The sequence below is a fragment of the Lacerta agilis genome, chromosome 15, assembly GCF_009819535.1.
Source record: "Lacerta agilis isolate rLacAgi1 chromosome 15, rLacAgi1.pri, whole genome shotgun sequence".
Classification (NCBI taxonomy): Eukaryota; Metazoa; Chordata; class Lepidosauria; order Squamata; family Lacertidae; genus Lacerta; species Lacerta agilis.
In genome coordinates, this window is record NC_046326.1 from 41,113,190 (window position 1) to 41,127,257 (window position 14,068).

The 14,068-nt window shown below is 51.3% G+C and overlaps 2 protein-coding genes across 4 annotated transcripts in view; one reads left to right on the forward strand and one right to left on the reverse strand.

Moving 5' to 3' along the window:
* The first annotated feature begins 1,393 nt into the window (after positions 1-1,393).
* On the forward strand, positions 1,394-7,746 carry CENPV (centromere protein V). Its single transcript, XM_033172114.1, has 5 exons — positions 1,394-1,696; positions 3,007-3,105; positions 4,757-4,826; positions 6,081-6,195; positions 7,473-7,746. The coding sequence occupies exons 1-5, from the start codon at positions 1,413-1,415 to the stop codon at positions 7,595-7,597; spliced, it is 693 nt and encodes a 230-aa protein (XP_033028005.1). The 5' UTR covers positions 1,394-1,412; the 3' UTR covers positions 7,598-7,746.
* The window catches only part of PIGL (phosphatidylinositol glycan anchor biosynthesis class L), a 35,936-nt gene continuing 29,240 nt past the window's right edge, over positions 7,373-14,068 (reverse strand). The window contains exons 6-7 of one of the 3 annotated variants that reach the window (XM_033172113.1): positions 9,925-10,058; positions 7,373-7,401 (exon numbers count right to left, since the gene is read on the reverse strand). In XM_033172113.1, coding sequence (XP_033028004.1) covers positions 7,393-7,401; positions 9,925-10,058 — 143 coding nt within the window. In that variant the 3' untranslated portion in view covers positions 7,373-7,392. Of the gene's footprint in view, positions 7,402-7,628; positions 7,712-8,898; positions 9,501-9,924; positions 10,059-14,068 lie in introns of those variants that run through there. The other 2 variants (XM_033172112.1, XM_033172110.1) reach the window with 2 other exon arrangements.

Here is a 14,068-nt window from a genome sequence, read left to right on the forward strand (position 1 = left end):
TATAAAGTTTAGTTCCAGATTTGCCAGGAAGATGATGGGTCTGCTGTACATGCAATAAAATAATACCAAATCATATAATAAGGTACTACACATGGGCAAAAAACAATTAACGAAAGGCACAAATACAGGATGGGTGACACCTGGCTTGAGAGCAGTACATGTGAAAAGGATCTAGGAGTCTTGGTAGACCATAAACTAGTCAACATTGTGATGCAGCAGCTAAAAAAGCCAATGCAATTCTGGGCTGCATCAATAGGAGTATAGCATCTAGATCAAGGGAAGTAATAGTACCACTGTATTCTGCTCTGGTCAGACCTCACCTGGAATACTGTGTCCAGTTCTGGGCACCACAGTTCAAGAAGGATACTGACAAGCTGGAACGTGTCCAGAAGAGGGCAACCAAAATGGTCCAAGGCCTGGAACCGATGCCTTATGAGGAACGGCTTAGGGAGCTGGGTATGCTTAGCCTGGAGAAGAGAAGGTTAAGGGGTGATATGATAGCCATGTTCAAATATATCAAAGGATGTCATCTGGAGGAGGGTGAAAGGTTGTTTTCTGCTGCTCCAGAGAAGCGGACACGGGGCAATGGATTCAAACTACAAGAAAGAAGATTCCACCTAAACATTAGGAAGAACTTCCTGACAGTAAGAGCTGTCCAACAGTGGAATTTGCTGCCAAGGAGTGTGGTGGAGTCTCCTTCTTTGGAGGTCTTTAAGCAGAGGCTTGACAGCCATCTGTCAGGAATGCTTTGATGGTGTTTCCTGCTTGGCAGGGGGTTGGGCTGGATGGCCCTTGGGGTCTCTTCCAACTCTATCATTCTATGATTCTATAAGAAGTTTTCTGGAGGTTCTAATCCATGGGTAGGCAAACTAATGCCCAGGGGCCGGATCCGGCCCAATCACCTTCTAAATCCAGCCCACGGAGGATCCAGGAATCAGTGTGTTTTTACATGAGTAGAATGTGTGCTTTTATTTAAAATGCATCTCTGGGTTATTTGTAAGGCGTAGGAATTTGTTCATTTTTTCCCCTTCAAAATATAGTCCGGCCCCCACAAGGTCTGAGGGACTGGACCGGCCCCCTGCTGAAAAAGTTTTCTGACCCCTGTTCTAATCCCCGTGCAAGAAACGTCGACAACAGGTGCTTGCATCAAAGGTATAGTTATTATTACAGGTCAGGTCGATCTGCGTCTCAAGGCCTTCTGCGCTTTTTTTCCTCCAGCCGTGGCATTTTGGAAAGGGCACCCCCGAAGGAGTCCCCACTTCCCCCCTCCCCTCAGTTCCTCCTGGCCTTTCTCCCTCCACGTGGCTCCTCACCAGAGGCCCTGGCACAGCTCTGGAGCGCCCCCGGGCGGCCGAGGCGGCGAGCGCAAGAGGGGCGGCGTGGCGAGGAGGGGAAGGGAAAAAAAAAGAGCTATGGGGAAGGCGAAAAGGACCCCGGCGGCTGCCGCGACGCGGAAAGGCCCCCAGTCCGGCGGGAGGAAAGCTCCCGCGCCGCCTCCTCCGGCCCCGATCCCCTCTTCCCCCCGGGATCGAGCCTCCTCCAAAGGCAAGGCGGCCCCGCCGGGCAAGGAGCCCCCCGCCGCCCCGGACGAGCTGTGCGCCCTGGCGCTGGGGGCGCAGAAGGAGCGCTGGCTGCAGTTCCAGAAGCGCCAGCGGGTGAGCTGCGAAGAGGCGGCAAGGCTTTTGCTGGACACCTTGTGAGTAAGAAGGGAGGAGAGGATGGAGGGGAGGGGCCCCGATCCGGGACACTCCCCCGCCCACCTGTGCAACCTGCTTTGCCTTTTTGCTCCCGTGCATTGAAAGCTCCAATCACCACCGCCGCCGTCCTTTTGGGGGAAGCGTCTTGTTTTTGCACCTGCTGGAGCGCCCAACCTTATTTTTGGGGGGGGGGGGGTTGTTCCTTCAAATGCAAGGTGGACGCCCCACCCTTCCAAACGAAGCCCCTCGCCCTGATAGAATCGTAGAGTTGGAAGAGGAGTGCTTTAGTTTTCACGATTATTATTGGGGGTTTTTTAATGTAGGGGGTGGGGATTCCCTGCTCCTCTAAGGCTGCTGTCCTAACACCACTTACCTGGGAGTAAGTCCATTTGAATACAATGGGAACTTTAAAAGCTGTCTTCATAGAATCATGGAGTCCATATGGGGACTGAAACCTGCAACCTTGGAGCTAAACCAACTGAGCTCTCCAGGCATACTTCTGCTGAATCAGCCCATTGATCAGTATTGTCTAAATTGATTGACAGGTGCTGTCCAGGATTTCAGGCAGGACTTGCCTTTCCCCAGTTTTGCCTGGCAATTGTGGGAATTGGACCTGGGACCTGACTCAGACTAAGGTGGCTTCTTGTGTTCCTGCTTCAACCCTTTATTCGGAACCATGAGGACTAGGATCTTACTTTGCTTTTATGGGAAGGGCCACAACTCTTATGACAGAGCGCAAGGTTTGCATGCAGAAGGCCCCATATTCAATCCCAGGCAGCTCCTAATAGCGATGGGAAAGATGGACCAGGCCTGAGTTGGTATAAAGGCAGCTTTTTATGTTCTTGACAAGTTTGCTATCAGTCAATAGATGTGACTTCAAATCCCTGTTCCGTCAAGAAGCTCACCGGATGGCAGTGGCTCTGGAAATGTTGATGGATTGCATTTATTTCCCACCTTTCCCTGCGAGGTGCCGTACATGGTTCTCCTTTTCTTCCTTTAATCCCCACAACCACCCTGTGAGGCAGGTTAGGCTGAGTGGCAGTGACTGGCCCAAGGTCACACCCAGTAAGCTTCATAGCCAAGTGGGGGTTTGAACTGTGATCTTTCCCGGTTCCTAGCATGACACTCTAACCATCACACCACCAGCAGCTCTCTTTTCCTTCCCAGTGAGAGATACAAAGTTCATCTTCTGCAGTTCCACTGCTTCCAGAAATGGTAAATAATTGGCCAGCAAGGCGAAGGTGCATTGATTCAGACCTAGAAGGAGCAATAACAAACCTCTGTTCTTTCCCCCTCTCTCTTCCTCTAGCGAGTACCAAGGGCTGGTGAAGCACACAGGGGGCTGTCACTGTGGGGCTGTACGTTTTGAGGTCTGGGCATCGGCCGACCTCCACGTCTTCGATTGCAAGTGAGTGTCATCCACGACCCATCTCCACCAGCGCTTTCCACTTGGAGGGGGGGGGGGTTACGAAAAGCGTTCAGAAAGCACACCAACACACAGCGAGTTCATGGGCATAGCAGCATGGTCACACAAGAGCTGCTCTTTCAGAGAACGGTTCCTGGAATGTGTCGCTTTTGCCCACAGTCCCAATCTCATGCACTCACACGTCCAGAGTTTGTTTTGTTTCCCCGAAATTTATACTTTTGTGAAACAAATACCTCCCTGAGCATGTCGAACCTCGTGCCCGTGGGGAACTGATGCTCAAGAATTAACGATCCTTTCCAAGCATTTTTCAAAAATCTGTTTCACTAAAACAGAAAAAAGAATGTAGAACTCGCAAAGCAGTAGCATAAAGGTAAAGGTAAAGGGACCCCTGACCGTTAGGTCCAGTCGCGGACGACTCTGGGGTTGCGGCGCTCATCTCGCTTTATTGGCCAAGGGAGCCGGTGTACAGCCACCACGGCGAACCAGAGCAGCGCACAGAAACGCTGTTTACCTTCCTGCTGGAGCTGTACCTATTTATCTACTTGCACTTTGACGTGCTTTCAAACTGCTAGATTGGCAGGAGCAGGGACTGAGCAATGGGAGCTCACCCCATTGCGGGGATTCGAACCGCTGACCTTCTGATTGGCAAGCCCTAGGCTCTGGTTTAGACCACAGCGCCGTGCAAAACACAAATTAAAAACAGGAGCTCAGGGAATTCAGAGAAATTAAAACAGGAGTCAATCTTAGGGAGACAAAGAAATCCTGGGCAGAAGGCATTTGCAGCAACTGATGGTTGTTGCATCATATATGGCAGCAGGAAGGGCATCCCATAATATTGAGGGCAACTGCAGAAAACGCCCCTTTTTGGGTCACTGGCCTATGATATTCTGTAGGGTGTGGTGCTGCAAATAGAATTTCTACAGGTGATCCTTTTTGGCTCTGCAGGCCAGGTCCTTATCAGGATCTATTTTTTAGGCCAAATTTGAGAGTTGGGTTGCCCACCTGTCCAAATTCCTTTTGCTTTGCAAGTCTCCCCATGTCCCCCTTTTAAGCCCCTGATCTTGAAGTCTTAAAAGGGAGCTCTCTGGGAGACTCACAAAGTGTTGTGAAAGTATCCCCCTCCTTTAGGTCCCCAATCTCAGAGGCTTCAAAGGGAAGTGTGGGGAGACTTGGAAAAGGCTTTGCAAGTTTCCTCCCAAGATTTGAGACAAAGAGGTAGGGAGGGCGACTTGCAACGCCCCTTTGCGAGTCTCTCTGTGCTCACGGTTCAAGCCTTTGGAGCCTCAAATTGGAGCACGTGAGCTGTTTTAAATGCTTTGCAAAAACCTCTTTGTGCACAACAGACTTCAAAGGGCCTCTTTGCAAAGGGCTGTAAATCCCTGCTCAGCTGATGAGAGGGAATTGAATCCTGCTGCCTCGACAGTGTGATCTTGTTCCCTACCGGGACGTAAATCTAATGCAGAATTCAACCCTGCCCTCCCACTCATCAGCTGACACCTCCTGTATGGTCAGCATAGGAGTGGGTGGGCGTGGTTTGATCTTGCAGGATTATATGTGAGTGGGGGGGGGGGCAGGTGGCCTTTCAGGTAACTTAGTACTGACTTCTTTAATCCTTCTCTCCTGCCTTTTCCAGTTGCAGCATCTGTGTGAAGAAGCAAAACAAGCATTTCATCGTTCCTGCCTCGCACTTCAAGTTGCTGAAGGTAGGTTTGGTGAGTTGGGGAGGGTGCGCCCGACAGCCGCACAACACCCCCAGACTGCAAAGACAGGCCTGGATCCACCCTTGCTCCTTATTCTGCCAATCTCCTTTCCCAATTGCAATGGTGATCATACCCTTGATTGTGCCAGGCAGGATTTTGCTTTGCCCTTTGACTTCTCTGGCTGCAAAACAACTTGCACAGAAACTTGGCTGCCAGTCTAGATAAAAGTTGACGCCTCGGATCTTGCCTCTGGCAATGAACGCAGCAAGCAGCTGCTGTCCCAGGCCTGGGGGAGCCTCTGGTTGCCCCCCCCCCAGATGTCCCAAGGCTCCAGCTCCCAGTGGAATGATGGGAGTTGGCAGCCCAGCAACATCTGAAGGACTGCTGGACTATTCTCAAAGCCAAATTCTCTCCCTCCTCCTGCGATGATGGGATTCTTTATTTTATTTTATGGTATCTCTGGTACTGCTTCCATTTGCAGAAATCTCAAAGGGGTTTTCAAGGGAACAAACAGACATTAAAGCAATTTAAATGAAGAGAAACGGAATGACAGGGAAACGAGGCAAAAGTCAAGAGGAGGGGCTGGTCAGATCAGGATGATGAAGAGGCTGGAGGAGTTGCCAGCTGATGACCCCAGAGAGGGACCCAGTGGGTGAAGGGGGGGGGTGAGGGCATTCCAGAGTGTGGAAGGAGCCACCACAAAGCATGCCCTGCTTTCCTACAGCCACCAGGTGACAATCAGTAGATGACAGCTTCTATCAGCAAGCTCTCCTGATGATCCTATATAGGGGAAGGTAGCCCTACAGGTAACCTGGTCCTGAGTTGGTCAGGGAATTGTATGCTAATGCATAAGGAGAGACCTGCTGGACTCAGCTAGTCCAGCACCCTGTTTTCACACAATCATAGAGTTGGAAGGGACCCTGAGATTCATCTAGTCCAACCCCTTGCAATGCAGGACTCTCAGCTAAAGCATCCCTGGCAGAGAGCCACCCAACCTCTGCTCAAAAACCTCCGAGGAAGGAGAGTCCAGCACCTCCTGGGGGAGACCGTTCCACTACCGAGCAGGTCTTCCTGGCTGCTGAATTCTGCACCAGCTGTGGCTTCCTTGGCCAGCCTCAAGGGCAGACTCACAAAGAGTGCATTGCAGGGATCCAACAGGGGCCTACCTTACAAGCTCTTTGGGCACCTCGGGGGAAAAGCACCTTGTCTGGAAAGGCTTAGTAGTGTCATGCTGTTGTTGTCGTCCTTTTCGCCAAGGGGGCCGACAGCCTCGCCACTTACACCTTCAACACCCACTGCGCCCAGCACACCTTCTGCAAGACATGTGGCGTCCAGAGCTTCTACACGCCCCGCTCCAACCCAGACGGCTACGGTAGGGAGTTGTCCACAGGGGGCCTGAGGCTTGGAGAGGGTGGTGGTGGTGGTGGGGTCTTCCTTGGTTTGCTGCTTTCTGCACAGTTTTCCCCTCCCAATGCAACGGGGCGCTCTAGCTTGGGGTTCCAACTACCCTTTCCCAGTATACTCCATTCCAGTCGCCCTCCTTCACTCCCAAACAGACAAGTCAGCATTCCGTGGCTGCTGGAGATCCCCAGTCCCAATAAGGTGCTTTTAGGGGCGTTTCTTAAAGATTTCTGTACTTCTGCAAAACTGGAGGGTTCTCCCAAGCCTGACAGTATCTCCATCGTGCGTACGGATGGTGCCCTTTTGACTATGTAAGAACCGGCGCTTGGAGAATGGAGTCTGCTGTCGGGTGGTGGTCCTGTGGCCCTTGAAAGGTTGTTGGACTCCAACTCCCATAATCCCTGTTGGTTGGCCATGACGGTTGTGGGCTGATGGGAGTCAGAGTCAGGGTCAGATTTAGGTTTGATGAGGCCCTAAGCTACTGAAGGCAATGGGGTCCTTTATATGCCCAGCTGTCCTTTGTCAACAACAAATTGTCGCTGTTTTTTTGTGCTGAATACATGCTATATGGTAATTTATGGACCTAATAGGTATCTAAAGCCATTTGCACATAACAAATAGGAGTCTACACAACACAAAACACTGTTGCTGTATGTAGGTTTTATTTTATTTGTTTTTATCTTGTATAAAACAAATAATATATAAATATAAAATATATATGAGGTGGCCAAAGTACTGGAGCCTCAACTTCAGGAAGGACATATCCTGAAGCTGAGGCTCCAGTACTTTGGCCACCTCATGAGAAGAGAAGACTCCCTGGAAAAGACCCTGATGTTGGGAAAGATGGAGGGCACAAGGAGAAGGGGACGACAGAGGATGAGATGGTTGGACAGTGTTCTCGAAGCTACTAACATGAATTTGACCAAACTGCGAGAGGCAGTGAAGGATGGGGTGCCTGGCGTGCTCTGGTCCATGGGGTCACGAAGAGTCGGTCACAACTGAACGACTGAACAATAACAAAATCTTATATTTTAGAAATGTAAATCCAGGTTTTTTGGGGGGCCCCCCAAGCTATAGCTTGTTTAACTTTTATGTAAATCCGGCACTGGTTATGTAAATCCGGCACTGGTCACTTTTATGTAAATCCGGCACCTGCAGAGCCACAGCTTCACCATACCTGGGACAAAAACCACAAGAGTTCAAGGGACCACCCCTAGCCTGATGCAGCTTCTCTCCTCCTTCTCTCAGGAATAGCCCCGCACTGCCTGGACGAGGGGACAGTCAGCAGCGTCACCATAGAGGCCATCAACGGCAAGGAATGGGAGAAGGCTGTGAAGGGACACCCCACCATCCGGAGTATGTCCAAAGAGTGACCCAGCCTGTTCTGGAAGGGCAGAAGCCCCCTAGGCTGGTCATTTTCACACACACACCCCATAGCCCATCCGTCCTGGATAGCTGAGAGAGATCGAGATCTCCGTTTCAAATACCTTTGGGAAATAAAACTTGTATTTTTGTAAAACAAGCCACTCTCTGCTGCATAACTCTCTGACCTGGAAGCTGAATGGAACAGAAAGGATCTTAAGGTTTGCTGCCGGCCAGTGTAGACAATACTGAGCTATGCAAACTTAAATCTAAGGACGCTTCCTACATTCCTTCGTGTGCCTTGAGGAAATTACACAAGAACCAGATGGGTGGGCTGAAGGGTTCGTGGATCTCGGGACTCCATAAGGCAAATGTGGAGACTGAAATCAGTGAGAGGCTTGAGGCACATGCTGCATGTGAGGACATTGATATAAGTAAGGGACCCTCTCAAATAATGTAGTGGCATTTGTGCGTGTGTGTGGGGTGGTGGTGGACTGAGGGCCAGGTCCTCAGTGTGTCTCCTGCAATCTCAGTGAGTTAAAATCGTGTCTGCTTTATCACATTTTCATCTATTTATTTAGAGACTGGCTAAACATCGGTTTGCATTCTTACCCCAACCTTCCTCAGGTGACATACCTGCTTCTCCTCCACATTTTCTCACTGCCACAACCTTGTGAGGTAGACTGGGCCGAGAGAAACAGCAGATGGGGAGAGGGAAAGCCTCCTAGCTGAGTAGGATTTGAACTCGGGTCTCTCCCACTCTAGCAACCATTATACCACACCCGGCTCTATAGACACATTTTGGGGAATCTTCAGCCCTCCACAGGGCTTTTGCTTGGCCTCCAGCACCTTTCAGCCTCAGGTGTTGGGGATGATGGGAGTTGGGAGTCCAAAGACATCTAGAAGGGACGACTTATCCCATCCTTGCTCCAAGAAGTTCAGCACACCAAAGGTGCTCCCACTTCATCCCCACGTGAGCCTGTAAGGTACGTCTGGCTGAGGATGGGTGACTGACCCAAGGACCATCCACCGAAGTTCGGGGCAAAGAGAGGTTTGGGCTGAGTCATGGGTAGGCAACCCAAGGCCCAATCGCCTTCTCAATCTGGCCCACGGATGGTCCGGGAATCAGCGTGTTTTTACATGAGTAGAATGTGTCCTTTTATTTAAAATGCATCTCTGGGTTATTTGTGGGGCATAGGAATTCATTCATCCCCCCCCAAATATAGTCCGGCCCCCCACAAGGTCTGACGGACGGTGGACCGGCCCCCTGCTGAAAAACGTTTGCTGACCCCTGGGTCTTCCATGCATGCTGCTTGGGACTTTACTTATTTGCCTGGGGTAGGCTGCCCTTTTCAGCAACTGTGTCCATTTATTGTTAAATCGCTTTGAGGTGTTTTTACAGGGAGTGGTGCATAAGCGGAATGATAAAAAGACACATTTGAAAAAAGACGGCGCATTTTAAACATTTGCAAAGGGAAATCATCCCAGGATAAATCCTCTCTTTCGCACCCATCTCTCGTATAATCTATGCCGCGTTGTAAAGTTCCGTCTTGCTCACCCTCACAGAAACGGGCACAGATCAGTGCTTAGCTTCTCAGACACCCGTCATCTCAACCGGACTGCATCAGCGGGATGGAAAGACCTCGTGCAGAGACCTTGTACAGCTGCACTGAGCGGGTGCCACCCGATCAGGTGGGGTGTGTGTGCTGCTCTGCTCCTTGGCTCAGCGCGAGTTTTAAGGAGGACCTCCCTCCTCCAGCCTCTCTCGCTCCTGCCCATTTCCCGAGCATCCTGAGAGAAGAAGGCCCTTCCCTGTCAGAGGCTGCGAAGCGAGTTGATCACCATGTAGCGCGAGAAGAACAGGTAGAGGCGTCGGAACCAGAGGAGCTGGCTGCGGTGGCACTGCATGGCTCTCTGGAAGGAGAAGAGAACACCACCCTCTCTTCAATTGGGACTTGGGGTCAGGCCGACAGAGGAATCGGTGGGACGCCTTGGGTGAGGCAGACCTTTCTCTTCCCTCGCCTGTTTGGTTGCTGCCCCTGCCCTGGTTCTGCGGAACGCTTTCCCCAGTGAGGTCTGCCCAGCACCAACCTTAAGATACTCCCGGCACCCGCTTAAAACCTCTCTCTTCTCCCAAGCATTTGACACAGTCAATTTCCTTTAGTTAAAATTGGTCTCTGGTAGGAGGGGAGGAGAAAGATTCACTCTCTGCCCTGGAGAGTTGCTGCCAGTCAGAGGAGACAATACAGGCCTCAACAGGCAAATAGTCTGACCTCTTCTGTTTCACAATTATTATTATTAGCTGCACTAGGAACTCTGGATATCCCATGGCTCTCACCTTGGCTAAGTCTGCATCCTTTCTTGCCAACACAACCAGGACATCTGGGCTCCGGAGGTAACTGATGGGGGCATCTAGGATGGAGATATACTTGCGGAAAAGGTTCACCGTCTCCAGGGTGAGGACTTGGCAACCTGGGTGGGGGAAACGGAGAATAAAGAGCCGGTGAGATCCAGCTAGCTTTCTGTGCTGTCCTACCTTTTACAGTGCAACCCAACACCTGTTTACTTGGCAGTAAGTTCAATGGTGTTCATTCAGGTGGGGCTTCCTACCAGGTTAAGTGGGCAGGGGATTTTAGCCTTAGGTGTGACAGTTGCAAGTGTGATAGTGAATAGTACCGTATTACAGTGGTACCTTGGTTTGCATATGTTTTGGATTACAAACATGTCAAACCCGGAAGTGCGTGTCCCAGTTTGCAACCTTTTTTTGGATTACAACCCCTTTCTTTTGGATTACGAACAAAAAAATTTTGGAGGCCCCATTGGCAAAAACGCGCCTTGGGTTACACCCTGTTTTGGTTTACAAACGGACCTCCAGAACGGATTATGGTTGTAAACCAAGGTACCACTGTTTTCCAATCGGTTTCTCTGGCACAATGCTCTACTTGGAAGTAAGCCCGACTGAGTTCAGTTTCTTCCTTTCTAGGATTTACACTCTGTGTCAGGTGGAAGACCAAACACCACCGCAAAAATATGCAAAGCTACGATAACCAATAAAACCTATCAAGCTGAACACGAGTCAGCAGCGAATAGCCAGTGCTATTCTGGGCTGCATCAACAGAAGTCCAGTGTCCAGATCAAGGGAAGGAATAGTCTCACTCTCTTCTGCCTTGGTCAGACCCCACCTGGAGCCCTGTGTCCAGTTCTGGGCGCCCCAATTTAAGAAGGATGTTGACAAGCTGGAAGGTGTTCAGAGGAGGGTGACCAAGATGGTCATGGGTCTGGAAGCCAAGCTTGATGAGAAACAGTTGAGGGAGTTGGGTATGTTTAGCGGGAAAGAGGAGACTGAGAGGAGATAGGATGGCTTCAAGATAGGAAGACAGCAAGAGCAGTTCGCCAGTGGAACAGACTCCTTCAGGAGGTGGTGGACTCTCCTTCCTTGGAGGCTGGGAGGCACCTGTCCTGGATGCTTTAGCCGAGATTCCTGCCTCAGGGTCCCTTTCCAACTTCCTGATTGATTCTATGACTTTGTTTTATGCTACAGCGAGAGGGTGTGGCTAGCAAGGCTCTTGAGGGCCAGAGAAAGCAACTGGGGTGGGGAATGAGAAGGGTCGGAGAAGCCGGCCCCTCCGCCCCAAACCCGCTAGAACCAGACATGTCGGTTTGTGAGCTGCTCTCCAAGTCAAGCCTTCGCCAAGCTCCAGGCGCTCTGGACTACAACTCCCAGGATGGCTGGGGCTGATGGGAGTTGTAGTCCAAGGCGGCTGGAGAGCGTCAGGTCAGCAGAGGCTGCTCTAGGCCGCCAGCATCGCTGCTCCCTTGGGATGATGCGTCCCATGGCGTGTCATAAACGGAGATTCCCAACAGATGGCGCTGTCTGACCCCGAACCCGGCCATATCTGACTCTGGGAGGTGATCTGCAAGCTCCAGGGACATCTGGTTTGTTCTTCTCACCACAACCATGGCGCTGCTTTCGCTAGGATAAATAGGGACATCCCACCTGCTCCCCTCACCCTCATTTCCCCCAGAATACCCCTGTCTGTGGCTGCCAGGCCACCCATACTGGGGTGCTGTGAGATTTCCCCCTTTGCTGCTGCCACGTTCTCTGCAAATGCAACATCGTTTTATCTGTCTTATAGACTGCTTGGCTGTAAAGAAAACCTCGAAGCGGTTTACAAAAAGAATTTGTGGAAGGCCCCCCCCCCCAGCTGTTTGAAACCTTCAGGAAAATAATTAAATTTGGTGATAAGCTAAAAGCCACATTAAAACACATTCTACGTGTCTGGATAGGCTTCGCCAAAACGACGATGTTTTTGGCAGGTGCCGAAAAAGGTACAGCGAAGGCGCCCGGTTGATATCAAAAGGCAGGGAGTTCCAAAGTGCAGGCGCTGCCACACTAAAAGGCCCGTTTCTTACATTATATGGCACTTGTAACCGCGCCCATTCTGCAGATCAAAGTATCGAGTGGGGCTAGATTGGGTAAGGCGATCTTGCAGGTAAACTGGTCCCAAGCTGTTAAGGGCTTTATATACTAAGAGTAGCACCTTGAACTTGGCCCAGCATAAACGACATTCAGGACTTAATAGCTCTGGGGCCAGGCTGTCTGAAACACCCCAGGGTTGTGCCCAGTGCTATCCCGCTCAGAGCAGACACAATGGAAATCAATGGATACGACTAACTTTGGTCCATTCATTCCAGACCCAGATGAACCTCCCCGGGTCTCAAGACCAGCCTCAGAAGCCCAAGCCATGGTCCAGCCATCTGGAAATATTGCATTTTGGGGCACAAGGGACGGGGTCTTTTTCGTGCATGTGGTGGTGGCCCCACAAAGGGCTCCTCCTTGACTGGCTTCTAAGAAGGCCCTGGAATCTGTGCTAAGCTGATTCTTAACACATGGCCCGTTGCATTGTTTCAAAGTGACTGTTTCTTAATTACTCTCGTAACTTGGGGGGGGGGCTTTCATAGCCCATTAAGACCCAGGGCTTGGGACCCTCAGGCCCTAGGATCCAAACGTAGCCCTGCAGCCCTCTCTATCTGGCCCTTGGGGCTCTCCCCAGGCCATGCCCCCTCGCCAGCCCTGCTTCGCAACCTCCTTCAGCGTTTCCGCCTGACTTTGGAGGGTAAATGTGTCCTCCTGCACAAAGGTCAGATTGACACTCCTTGCTCCGCCCACATTTACATCTGGCCCTGCCCACCACCGGCATGCGGCCCTCAGAAGGTGTGTGGGGAGGGAATGTGGCCCTCGGGCTGAAAAAGGCTTGTTACCGCTGCTCTAAGTTCTCAAATATAGGGTATGGGGGGAAAACAGGGCAGGGACTTCCTGCGCCAGACGTATAATCTGGGATAGCAGGCGCTGCGTAACACTTGGGATCAAACACCCACTTTGCCACCTTGCAAATTAGATATGGGGGGTGAGTGACAGAAGCTGCAATTGCAGGGGGGGGCAGAATTGATGAGAGAGAGGGAATTTTTTGTGTGTTATGTGTGTGTCCCTTCTGCTTGTGGAGCGAGCCGGGGAGCCCAAAAACAAAAAAAGGGGTCTCGGAAAATAGCAAGCGCTCCTTTCTGCAGCCCACGGCTCAGGTGGATTTTGGGATTTGCAGGAAGGCACAGGAGCAGGTGGTCCCTGTGGACAGACGCACTGTGGGTCGGCTGCCCTCCAGGCCCTGACGTCACTGCCCCCCCCTCCGAGCCCCCCACTTAAGCCCTCCTAATGTGACAGCCTCTCATGCCTGCCAGATCAAATTAAGACCTGCCGGGAACGGCAGCTATATTTGGAATCAGCTTAGCCTAAAGCGGCCAGGCGGGCGTTCCCTGGGCCTTGGGCGATTGTGGGTCAGGGAAGAGGGTGACGTCAATCGGAGGAGGTGTGGGCGGCAGCTGGCTGCCTCAGTGGCAGAGCAACGTCGAGGGGAGCCCTTGGTTTCGGAGGCGATGCCGGTGGGGGTCTGGGTTCCCACCTGACCCCAGGCGGCACTTTCACACACCCGTAGCCGGCTCTGCTGTTGGGCGAGGTGGGGAAGGCCCCTTTGGACTGTGCAATTTGGAATGTCACCAAAGGGCAGCAATGGTTTCAATTATTTCATTAATAATCTATAACTGTACGGATTCTTCTCCTACTCGGCCATGAATCTCAGTGGGCGGCCTTGGGGGGGGGAGACAGACCTTGGGGGACAGTCAATGCCTTCCTCAGCTACACCTACCTTGCAGGGTTGTTTTGGGGATTAAATGAGGAGCAGGGAGAACTGTGTATCTGCCGCCTTGGGGGGAAAAATATGGGGTATAAATGCAATCGATCAATCACTCAAAATATTGCCTAAGCCATCCAACACTATTATATCCTGCGGCTGTGAGTGGCACAGTTATGTGTTGGGTGGGTTGTGTGTTTGTGTGCCCTTCTCTTTGCACTAGATGAGTAATGTATGTACAGTCTGCAGAGTTGTATTGGATGGCTTTTTAAAAAACGGTCGGGGAAAATCCCCCGA